At 41.6% G+C, this 12,135-nt stretch overlaps 2 protein-coding genes across 8 annotated transcripts in view; one reads left to right on the top strand and one right to left on the bottom strand.

Annotated features, from left to right (window-relative positions):
• The window catches only part of sobpa (sine oculis binding protein homolog (Drosophila) a), a 31,455-nt gene extending 19,811 nt beyond the window's left edge, over nucleotides 1-11,644 (bottom strand). For 4 of the 7 annotated variants that reach the window (XM_031828805.1, XM_031828810.1, XM_031828806.1 and 1 more), the window contains exons 1-2: nucleotides 11,312-11,644; nucleotides 1,352-1,423 (exon numbers count right to left, since the gene is read on the bottom strand). In XM_031828805.1, coding sequence (XP_031684665.1) covers nucleotides 1,352-1,423; nucleotides 11,312-11,407 — 168 coding nt within the window. In that variant the 5' untranslated portion in view covers nucleotides 11,408-11,644. The remainder of the gene's footprint in view (nucleotides 1-1,351; nucleotides 1,424-11,311) is intronic. The other 3 variants (XM_031828807.1, XM_031828808.1, XM_031828811.1) reach the window with 2 other exon arrangements.
• Nucleotides 10,486-12,135, top strand: part of pdss2 (prenyl (decaprenyl) diphosphate synthase, subunit 2) — a 57,978-nt gene continuing 56,328 nt past the window's right edge. Inside the window, exon 1 of the mRNA XM_031828813.1 lies at nucleotides 10,486-10,738. Within this exon, the coding sequence (XP_031684673.1) occupies nucleotides 10,677-10,738 (62 nt within the window). The 5' untranslated portion in view covers nucleotides 10,486-10,676. The remainder of the gene's footprint in view (nucleotides 10,739-12,135) is intronic.

The following is a 12,135-nucleotide window of genomic DNA, read 5'->3' as shown; positions in this document are numbered from 1 at the left end:
ATGATGTTGCTCTCGCTGCTGGTGATTCTTTGATCCACCTCTACGCAGATGACACCATTCTGTATACCTCTGGCCCTTCTTTGGACACTGTGTTAACTAACCTCCAGATGAGCTTCAATGCTATACAACTCTCCTTCCGTGGCCTCCAACTGCTCTTAAATGCAAGTAAAACTAAATGCATGCTCTTCAACCGTTCGCTGCCCGCACCTGCCCGCCCGTCCAGTATCACTACTCTGGACGGTTCTGACTTAGAATATGTGGACAACTACAAATACCTAGGTGTCTGGTTAGACTGTAAACTCTCCTTCCAGACTCACATTAAACATCTCCAATCCAAAATTAAATCTAGAATCGGCTTCCTATTTCGCAACAAAGCATCCTTCACTCATGCTTCACTCATGCTGCCAATGCTCATGCTACCCTCGTAAAACTGACCATCCAACCGATCCTCGACTTCGGCGATGTCATTTACAAAATAGCCTCCAACACTCTACTCAACAAATTGGATGCAGTCTATCACAGTGCCATCCGTTTTGTTACCAAAGCCCCATATACTACCCACCACTGCAACCTGTATGCTCTAGTTGGCTGGCCCTCGCTTCATACTCGTTGCCAAACCCACTGGCTCCAGGTCATCTACAAGTCTCTGCTAGGTAAAGCCCCGCCTTATCTCAGCTCATTGGTCACCATAGCAGCACCCACCCGTAGCACGCGCTCCAGCAGGTATATCTCACTTGTCACCCCCAAAGCCAATTCTTCCTTTGGCTGCCTCTCCTTCCAGTTCTCTGCTGCCAATGACTGGAACGAACTGCAAAAATCTCTGAAGCTGGAGACTCTTACCTCCCTCACTAGCTTTAAGCCCCAGCTGTCAGAGCAGCTCACAGATCACTGCACCTGTACATAGTTAATCTGTAAATAGCCCATCCAATCTACCTCATCCCCATACTGTATTTATTTATTTGTATTGCTCCGTTGCACCCCAGTATCTCTACTTGCACATTCATTTTCTGCACACCTTACCATTCCAGTGTTTAATTGCTATATTGTAATTACTTCGCCACCATGGCCTATTTATTGCCTTAACTCTCTCATCCTACTTAATTTGCACACACTGTATATAGATTTTTCTACTGTATTTTTGACTGTATGTTTTTTTATTCCATGTGTAACTCTGTGTTGTTGTATGTGTCAAACTGCTTTGTTTTATCTTGGCCAGGTGTCAGTTGCAAATGAGAACTTGTTCTCAAGTAGCCTACCTGGTTAAATAAAGGTTAAATAAAAATAAATAAATAAATACATATATATATGGCTCAGAGTAGCACTATTGTCTCGCACGGACAAGGGGGCTCACCATGGAGTAGGGCGGGTTGCCATGGAGATCACCCGCCTTGCCTGCCCATGGGTGGGCCCGCTCAGCCCGAACCTGATGAGACACGAGTCATTTCATTACATTCTGGCATTGAACTGTCAATCAAATAGTACTCAATCAAGCATTTAATTGTCAATTACGGGCTGCCCTGTCAATACCACTGGATCAGGGAGGTAATTTCATTACATGAAAGCGTAATCAACATCAGTTATAACATCAGCTCGGAATCAAAAACTGCAGACGTGGAATCACAAGGCATGACATACAAGTAACATTTAGCCAAAGAAAAAAGGCAATGTTTTAGAAATACAAGCACTGATAAACTTATATCTTACACCAAGAACAGACTGAGACAAGACTCGGCTAGCTGCTTCACATGCCGATCATGTATATATTCATACCACATCTACTAAAGTGAACATCATGTCAAATCAATAATAATTTTGTTTTCATTATGACATTTGTAATCTATGCCCTAACCGATGAATTGCTTTTCAAAAGTTGCCTAAGTATCCATTGATATTACTGCCGGTCTTTAGCAGGGATGACCGGACCCTTAAGTGAGATTATTCATTACAATCAGTTGGTCCAACACATTCGTTCAGGGTGAGGTGAGTTACCCCAACATCAAATCGGATTGCAGCTGCACGAGACCCGATGGTAATGCCTGTGGTAAATTTGGGTTGACTTTGAATATCCCTATGGGGCTAGTTAGGGACCATCTGTAAATTACACAATGTACATGTTCAAATTCCAATAGCTCCAAATTTTAATGTCTTAACCACCCCTCCAGGACTGAGTTTGGGAAACCCTGTCTTAAAATACCAAATCTAAAATAAGTCAAAATCAGCCGTCCTTAGAAAAATGTTTGCCTTCTGCCCCTCTAGAGCAGTTGAATATTCCAGGCACTGGGTGTCACTAAGGACGCTGAGAGGCATATCCACCACTTCACTGAGACTTCTTAGTCACTACACTCACAACAACATAACATGACAAGACACAATGTCTGAGTTTCATCACCAGTCAATGTCAATACTCATGGAGATCAAAAGATATAAACACATGAATAGTTCGTGAAAACAAAATCTAAGAAATCATGACATCAAACACAAAAGGTCAATTGAAGTTTGCCTGAGACAGGTTCAATGAAAGAGTTTGTAGTCCCTACTATTGTCTCGGTTCGATTCGGCTGCGCTACTTCTTTCAACAACTTCTGAGGTTTTTACATGTTACAGAAGAACATTGACTCTTGCTTGCCCATTGACTAAGTGCTTGTTTGACTCAGATGTGACTGGATCACATTACTCAAACAAAATGAAAGGGTATAAAGCCAGCAACGGTCATCTGTCTATCTCTCTCCGTCTTGAAGAAAGTTTGCCCACGTCTTTGCTCCCTGTCCCCTCTGTCACCCTGCCACTTCCAGAAAGAGGGAGTGGTAAAGTGAGTGGAACCCAATCTGTATGGCAGGTCATGAAAGCAGCACACAGGCTTGATGAGGAGGGAGGCAGTGCTATGGTGCTGTCTGGTCACTGACAGTCAACTGTTTATTACAAATGTGCAAACTCTCTGGACTGTACTAAGACTCTTCTATGGCTATCCAATTTATCAGGCTTGTCCTACAGAGTGTCCTTCAACCCTGGTCCTACAGGACTTTAGGACTTTGTTTCAGCCCAGGACTAACACACCTGATTCAACTAATCATCAACCTCTTAATCAGTTGAATCAACAGAGATCAAAAGTGATCAATGTAGAAACAGAAGTATGAACAAACTTTAATATAAGAAATGGTCGCAAAATACCACCATTCAACCCCAATCACAGCTCTGCGAAACACTGACTTGCTGCCAATGTTCAACATTGAACAGAAAAACTTTAGCAGTTCAGAATAATGATATTATTTTAATACAAAAGCTTGTTTCCTTCAGTTAGCAAGAAGTGAAAGGTAGGGGCGAGCAGGGGGAATCCGATACCTCGGGCAGAAACCAGAGTAGGTCACAGTACACCATAATAAAAGTCTCATTGAGTGGGCCCTCCTTCACTCTCCTAGCCCAGACTTTCTCCCACTGCTCCGATTTCATTTCCCCCTACCTTCCTTGATATGTGATCCTGTGCAGACGCTCAGGTTTCAGTTTTTACAGCTTAGGCAGCCTATTGCTATATACATTCCTTTCTCCCCTGCTCTTACCCTGCACTATCCCCTATTCCACCAAGTATCTCCTTGATTACTTACTGTGGCTTATTTTACCATGGTGCACATTAAAGCACCACAAGATGAAGGAAACACTGTCAGACTTAGATTTTCTGAGGTATGATCTCTCACAAGGGCACATTGTGTGGTGTTTTTTTCTTTCTTTTTCAAGCAGACGAGAGACGAGGGAGAAAAGAAAGAACGAAAAGTTCAAATTTGTAAAGTAGCAAACAGGACTTCAGTTCATAGTTAAGGGAGAGAGTTAAACTGTAACATGTTTGGCAGAGAATGTTTAAGATAGTGGCTTTTGAGATAAATACTGTTTCTTATGGAAACATGGAACTTGGGCTACTTTTTCATCTGTATCCGCTAGTCTTATTAGTCTTTGTTTAGCAGTAACAATTTTGTCACACTGTGACATACATTGCCTTTAGAAAGTATTCACACCCCCTTGACTTTTTCCACATTGTGTTGTGTTACAGTGTGAATTTAAATGTATTACATTGACATTTTGTGACACTGGCCTATACACAATACCCCATAATGTCAAAATTGAATTATATATAGTGTACCAGTCGAAAGTGTGGATGTGGCTACTCATTTAACGTTTTTTCTTTATTTGTACTATTTTCTACACCGTAGAATAATATTGAAGACATCAAAACTATGAAATAACACATATGGAATCATGTAGTAACCATATTTTAGATTCTTCAAAGTAGCCACCCTTTGCCTTGATGACAGCTTTGCAAACTCTTGGCATTATCTTAACCAGCTTCACCTGGAATGCTTTTCCAACAGTCTTGAAGGAGTTCCCACATATGCTGAGCACTTGTTGGCTGCTTTTCCTTCACTCTGTGGTCCAACTCATCCCAAACCATCTCAATTGGGTTGAGGTCAGGGGATTGTGGAGGCCAGGTCATCTGATGCAGCACTCCATCACTCTCCTTCTTGGTCGAATAGCCCTTACACAGCCTGAAGGTGTTGGATCATTGTACTGTTGAAAAACAAATGATTGTCCCACTAAGTTCAAACCAGATGAGATGGCGTATTGCTGCAGAATGCTGTGGTAGCCATGCTGGTGAAGTGTGCATTAAATTCTAAATAAATCACAGACAGTGTCACCAGCAAAGCGCCCCCACACCATCACACCTCCTCCTCCATGCTTCATAGTGGGAACCACACATGCAGAGATCATCCATTCACCTACTCTGCATCTCACAGTGGTTGGAACCAAAAATCTCAAATTTGGATTCATCAGACCAAAGGACAGATTTCCACCGGTCTCATGTCCATTGCTTGTGTCTCTTGGCCCAAGCAAGTCTCTTCTTATTATTGGTGTGCTTTAGTAGTGGTTCCTTTGCAGCAATTCAACCATAAAGGCCTGATTCATGCAGTCTCCTTGGAACAGTTAATTTTGAGATGTGTCTGTTACAGTAACTCTGTGAAGCATTTATTTGGGCTGAAATTTCTGAGGCTGATAATTCTAATGAACTTATCCTCTGCAGCAGAGGTAACTCTGGGTCTTCCTTTCCTGTGGCAATCCTCATGAGAGCCAGTTTAATCATTGCGCTTTCATTGCGACTGCACTTGAATAAACTTTCAATGTGCTTGAAATGTTCCGCATTGAAAGCGCAATGATTAAATGATGATGATTAAACGCATTGACCGCGTTGATGTCTTAAAGTAATGATGGGACTGTTATTTCTCTTTGCTTATTTGAGCTGTTCTTGACATAATATGGACTTAACTTTTAACAAGGCACACCTCTTCATTGAAATACCTCATGAAGCTGGTTGGGAGAATGCCAAGAGTATGCAAAGTTATCATCAAGGCAAAGGGTAAGCTATTTTGAAGAATCTCAAATATAAAATAAATACAAATTGTTTAACACTTTTTTGGTTACTACATGATTCCATATGTGTTATTCCATATTGTTGATGTCTTCACTATTATTCTACAATGTAGAAAACAGTAAAAAAAAATGAGTAGCTGTGTCCAGACTTTTGACTGGTACTGTATACAGTATATATAGATATATAGTTTTTAAATTAAATGTCTTGAGTCAATAAGTATTCAGCACCTTCGTTACGGCAAGCCGGAATAAGTTCAGGAGTAAAAATGTGCTTAATAAGCCACATAATAAGTTGCATGGACTCACTCTGTGTGCAGTAATAGTGTTTAACATGATATTTGAATAACTACCTCATCTCTGTACCCCACACATACAATTATCTGTAAGGTCCCTCAATCGAGCAGTGAATTTCAAACACAGATTCAACCACAAAGACCAGTGAGGTTTTCCGATGCCTCGCAAGAAGGGCACCTATTGGTAGATGGGTAAAAATGTAAAAACAGACATTGAATATCCCTTTGAGCATGGTGAAGTTATTCATTACACTTTGGATGGTGTATTATTTTTATTTTACCTTTATTTAACTAGGCAAGTCAGTTAAGAACAAATTCTTATTTTCAATGACGGCCTAGGAACAGTGGGTTAACTGCCTATTCAGGGGCAGAACGACAGATTTGTACCTTGTCAGCTCGGGGGTTTGAACTTGCAACCTTCCGGTTACAAGTCCAATGCCTTACCTCCCTAACCTTACTACATTTGCACACACTGTACATAGAGTTTTCTATTGCGTTATTGACTGTACGTTTGTTTATCCCATGGGTAACTCTTGTCACACTGCTTTGCTTCATCTTGGCCAGGTCGCAGTTGTAAATGAGAACTTGTTCTCAACTGGCCTATCTGGTTAAATAAAGATGAAATAAAAATTATAAAAAAATATGACCAGTTCTTAGACAACCAGTTCTTATTGCCTCTAGCCGTACCCTTATCCTACTCCTCCACTGTTCCTCTGGCGATGTAGAGGTTAACCCAGCCCTGTAGCCCCCAGTACTACACCTATTCCCCAGGCGCTCTCATTTGTTGACTTCTGTAACTGTAAAAGTCTTGGTTTCATGCATGTTAACATCAGAAGCCTCCTCCCTAAGTTAGTTTTATTCACTGCTTTAGCACACTCTGCCAACCCTGATGTCCTAGCCGTGTCTGAATCCTGGCTTAGGAAGGCCACCAAAAATTCGGAAATTTCCTGCAACATTTTCCGTCAAGATAGAACTGCCAAAGGGGGCAGAGTTGCAATCTACTGCAGAGAGTTCTGTCATACTGTAGTGGTCTGTGCCCAAACAGTTTGAGCTTCTACTTTTAAAAATCCACCTTTCCAGAAATAAGTCTCTCACTGTTGCCGCTTGTTATAGACCCCCCTCAGCCCCCAGCTGTGCCCTGGACACCATATGTTAATTGATTGCCCCCCATCTATCTTCAGAGTTCGTACTGTTAGGTGACCCAAACTGGGATATGCTTAACTGTCTTACAATCTAAACATGATGCCCTCAATCTCACACAAATTATCAAGGAACCTACCAGGTACAACCCTAAATCGGTAAACATTGGCACCCTCATAGATATCATTCTGACCAACTTGCCCTCTAAATAGACCTCTGCTGTCTTCAACCAGGATCTCAGCGATCACTGCCTCATTGCCTGCGTCCGTAATGGGCCCGCGGTCAAACGACCATGGTCAAACATCAAGGTCAAACACTCCCTAAAACACTTCAGCGAGCAGGCCTTTCTAATCGACCTGGCCTGGGTATCCTGGAAGGATATTGACCTCATCCCGTCAGTAGAGGATGCCTGGTTGTTCTTTAAAAGTGCTTTCCTCACCATCTTAAATAAGTATTCAAAAAATGTAGAACTAAGAACAGATATAGCCCTTGGTTCACTTCAGACTTGACTGCTCTTGACTAGCACAAAAACATCCTGTGGCGTACTGCATTAGCATTGAATAGCCCCCACGATATGCAACTTTTCAGGGAAGTCAGGAACCAATATACACAGTCAGTTAGGAAAGCAAAGGCTAGGTTTTTCAAACAGAAATTTGCATCCTGTAGCACCAATTCCCCCAAATTTTGGGACACTGTCAAGTCCATAGAGAATAAGAGTACCTCCTCCCAGCTGCCCACTGCACTGAAGCTAGGAAACACTGTCACCACCGATAAATCCACAATAATCGAGAATCTCAATAAGCATTTTTCTACGGTTTGTTTAACCCATGTGTAGCTCTGTGTTGTTGTTTTTGTTGCATTGCTTTGCTTTATCTTGGCCAGGTCGCAGTTGTGAATGAGAACTTGTTCTCAACTGGCCTACCTAGTTAAATAAAGGTAAAATAAAAAAATACATAAAAAAATAAATAGGCCATAGTGGCGAAATAATTACAATTTAGCATTGACACTGGAGTGAAAGATGTGCAGATGATAATGTGCAAGTAGAGATACTGGGGTGCAAAAGAGCAACAACAACAAAAATAACAATATAGGGATGAGGTAGTTGGGTGGGCTATTTACAGATGGGCTGTGTGCAGGTACAGTGATCGGTAAGCTGCTCTGACAGCTGATGCTTAAAGTTAGTGAGGGAGATATAAGTCTCCAGCTTCAGTGATTTTTGCAATTCGTTCCAGTCATTGGCAGCAGAGAACTGGAAGGAAAGGCAGCCAAAGGAGGTGTTGGCTTTGGGGATGACCAGTGAAATATAACTGCTGGAGCGCGTGGGTGTTGCTATGGTGACCAGTGAGCTGAGATAAGGCGGGGCTTTACCTAGCAAAGACTTAGAGGACCTGAAGCCAGTGGGTTTGGCGACAAATATGTATTGAGAGCCAGCCAAAGAGGGCATACCGGTCGCAGTGGTGGGTAGTATATGAGGCTTTGGTGACAAAACGAATGGCACTGTGATAGACTACATTCAATTTGCTGAGTAGAGTGAGTAGAGTGTATCAATACATCCAGTCACTACAAAGGTACGGGTGTCCATCCTAACTCAATTTCCAGAGCGGAAAGAAACCTCTCAGGGATTTTACCATGAGGCCAATGTTGACTTTAAAACAGTTACAGAGTTTATTGGCTGTGACGGAAGAAAACAGAGGATGGATCAACAATGTTGTAGTTACTCCACAATACTAACCTAAATGACAGAGTGAAAAGAAGAAACCCTGCACAGGATAAAAATATTCCAAAACATGCATCCTGTTTGCAATAAGGCACTAAAGTTAAACTGCAAAAGAAGGTGGCAAAGAAATAAACGTTAAGTCCTGAATACAAAGTGTTATGTTTGGGGCAAATCCAACATAACACATCACTGAGTACCACTTTTCATATTTTCAAGCTTGGTGATGGCTGCATCATGTTATGTGTACGCTTGTCATCGGCAAGGACTAAGGAGTTTTTTCGGATAAAAATAATCTATGCACAGGCAAAATCCAAGAGGAAAACCTGGTTCAGTGTACTTTCCAACGGACACTGGGAGACAAATTCACCTTTCAGCAAGACAAAAACCTAAAACAGAAGGCCAAATATACACTGGAATTTCTTACCAAGTTTTGACTTAAATCAGCTTGAAAGTCTATGGCAAGACTTGAAAATGGCTGTCCAGTAATGATCAACAACCAACTTTCAGAGCTTTACGAATTTTTTACAGAATGTGCAAATATTGTACAATCAAGGTGTACAAAGCCCTTAGAGACTTACCCAGAAAGACTCACAGCTGTAATTGCATGAACACTTTCCGGGTCAGATTTGATTTAGTACCAGGTGCAAAGTTTAAACCTTGTTTTTCCAGATGGAATTACTGCATCTCAGTCAGCATAAAGCCAATTGTAATTATGGCCCCATAAGAGTCTTGATGGTCAGGAACAGCTTGTTGACACTACAGCACATCCTATAGCCACAAACGGGCTAGGAATGCTATTGGATCAGTCTCTAATTCTATTGCAACTTCATTGATAATCACTTATCTGTTAAGGCTGACATAGAACTGGAATTCACAATAGTAAGTGAAAGATGTACATTGTACTTGATGTAGACTTTTGCTGTTTTCTGGCTACCATCAGCTCTGAATTGGAACTGTGTTCTTCAATGTTGAAGGATAATCAGTTAATCTTATATTTGGTTGTACGGAGACATCCAGAATTCTCTACATATGCTGATAATTATACTGTAGATGTGGCACCTTCCACACTTTAAACTAAGCTAATTGCTTTAAACTAAGCTCATTGACGAGGAGATGGAACAGAAGGATATGCCAGCTTTGCTCTGAGTAGTTTTTTACAACTGATGTAAGTCAGTCACTTCAGAGAATGAATATGACGATTGAGTCATTTTCCCAACAGTGCAGACAACTTTGTCTGTCTGACACTATGAAATTAATTAAACACTTGGACAGCATTTCATACTTTGATTGATGGAGACAAAGAAACAAAATCAAATCCACAGAATACCATTATGTGCTTGTCAAAATAATTCACATTTAGAATGCTTGTTGGTCCATTGTCTCCCACTGGGCACACAACAGTTGAATTGACGTTGTTCTCACGTAATTTACGTTGATATGCCACTAATTTTGTAGAAATTAAAATGAATCAATAAATAAATATGGCATCTTAAATGCAATAGGGATGAATGTAGCACGCATGAGACCAATATTCAAATCCAAATATTGTATGTAGCATGCCTCCACACAATTCACAGCAAGAGAAAAAGGGGTGTTTCTCTGAAACCCAGTACACACACCTCTTAGACGGGAAGAGACATGATGCACACCAAAACGTCTGTAGGCTTTTCTGACAATCTTTGTTCATAATTCCTCTAAATCAATATATACAAAATAAAACCCATATTCTAACAATAAGCCTATATCTGAATATGCGTTGGGAATTATTCTGTACTGGAAATTATTTTTCTCAACCCAGGCATAGAATGTGTACAAACAATGAACACATGATGAAACCCTGAGACAAAGCAGCGATAGGTTCCCTGCATGCCATGCCCTCTTCACGTTTTTTTTCCCCACAATGTACGACAATTCCATCACAGCAGGAAAATCTATCTTACTGTTAAATATTTAGATCAATACATGGCATGCATAAGTGTACCATTTGGTAGGCTTATAATGTATGCAGAACAGTATAACGCACGATAAACAATGTGATCTTGTCCGGCGTCTGTAGACACACATCTGGAAGCACACCTCTAGCGCTTCGGCTCGTCCACAGCTGGAAAGGACAGATGTCGTTTGGCTTGAGTTCACGATGCCGTCTAGAGACGATGTCTAGCGTTAATAATTTGCAGTAAGTCAATTTCCTTTCATTGATCATGATAGTCTCCCCGCGATGTTTTATTTTAAATGCGTAGGCTACGCTCAGTGTTGTTTCTGCGGGAGTAGCGGTAGTAATAGTATAGTGGCACTGTTGACGCCTTGACTGACGCACTGGATTTACCATTTACTTCAATGGAACCATGTGGGCCAAGGAAAACCACACAAATTACTATAATGGGGTCCTAATTCTCCAGAATATGTTTTCCCATTCATTGCCAAAAAGTAAATGTGGGCAACTGGTAGGCCTATGTGGAACAACAAAGACGGTGTAGCCTAGGCTGTATTATAACGCATGGCAAGACATTCTACCCTATCCATTTTTATTGAACCTGCTGGGGACTATGAATGGGTTTAATTAATTCCCCAAAATTGATATGACATTGAACTTATTCGCTATTCATCCAATAAATTGCATCAATGAATCAGGTCTGCTCTAAAATGTGAGAGGATGCTCGCTTTACGCATCCATATATATCACGTTTTTTAATGAGTGCTCTGTTTCCATGCGTAATCACAACCAAGTGGTCCAATGTCGATCACTTACCTTCATTTCTTCGTTGATTTCCCTTTTCACGGGGTGAGCCGGTTTTCTGCTTCTTTTATTTTCGGGGGGTCTGCCCTCTTTTTCCATCTCTGCCATTTTTTATAATAGCTCTGTCAATATTTGCGATTGGGGTAGAGTGGACAAGTGCGAGGCGGGGCCGCTTTAAAGTTGCCCAAAGGCTAATGTCAAGCTGGGGAACAGCCCGGGTGAAGTTGATGATGCCGTTGAGGGCTTGCGTTGCCCTGTTAAGTCAGCCATCTTCTGCCCCTATTTTTCCACGGTCTGTGCGCAAGTTGGTGTGTGTGAGCTGCCTCTGAATCAAATGAGAGGTTGAGTGAGAAAAAAATCTAGACAGGGGGAGGAGCGTCCCCTGTAACATAATATGACGCTGTTGATCAGAGGTGGGCTATTTCCTCTCGATTTTCCGTAACGTTTTAACTTTGGGCCCTCCTCACCTCACACATGCAATCGTACAACCTAGTCTGGTAGGCTCTCCCACTTCATGAAGGTATTTGCGCCCTATCCTGTCTGCCACTGCTGGACAGATGTTGGCATGGTTATCTGTAGCCATTACAGATTTACAATGGAAATTGTGCAAGCCTCTGACAGGTGGTCCTGGGCAAGTTCTTGACCTCTTCCGTGTGATAGAACCAAGGAGTTTAGGTAGAACTCAGTTGCAACAAAGGCAAAGCTCTAACACACTTGCACAATTTTATGGTGAGAAGAGGCAGATGCCCTTCTACTTAACATATTAGCTCCATGACTTTCCACAGGGTGTATCTACTGTAAGGTGGCTTCCTTCCTTCCTGGTAGGCTATAATTGC

The sequence above is a fragment of the Oncorhynchus kisutch genome, linkage group LG7, assembly GCF_002021735.2.
Source record: "Oncorhynchus kisutch isolate 150728-3 linkage group LG7, Okis_V2, whole genome shotgun sequence".
Classification (NCBI taxonomy): Eukaryota; Metazoa; Chordata; class Actinopteri; order Salmoniformes; family Salmonidae; genus Oncorhynchus; species Oncorhynchus kisutch.
The sequence above is the reverse complement of the archived record's forward strand: the minus strand, read 5'-3'. Positions and strand labels throughout refer to the sequence as shown.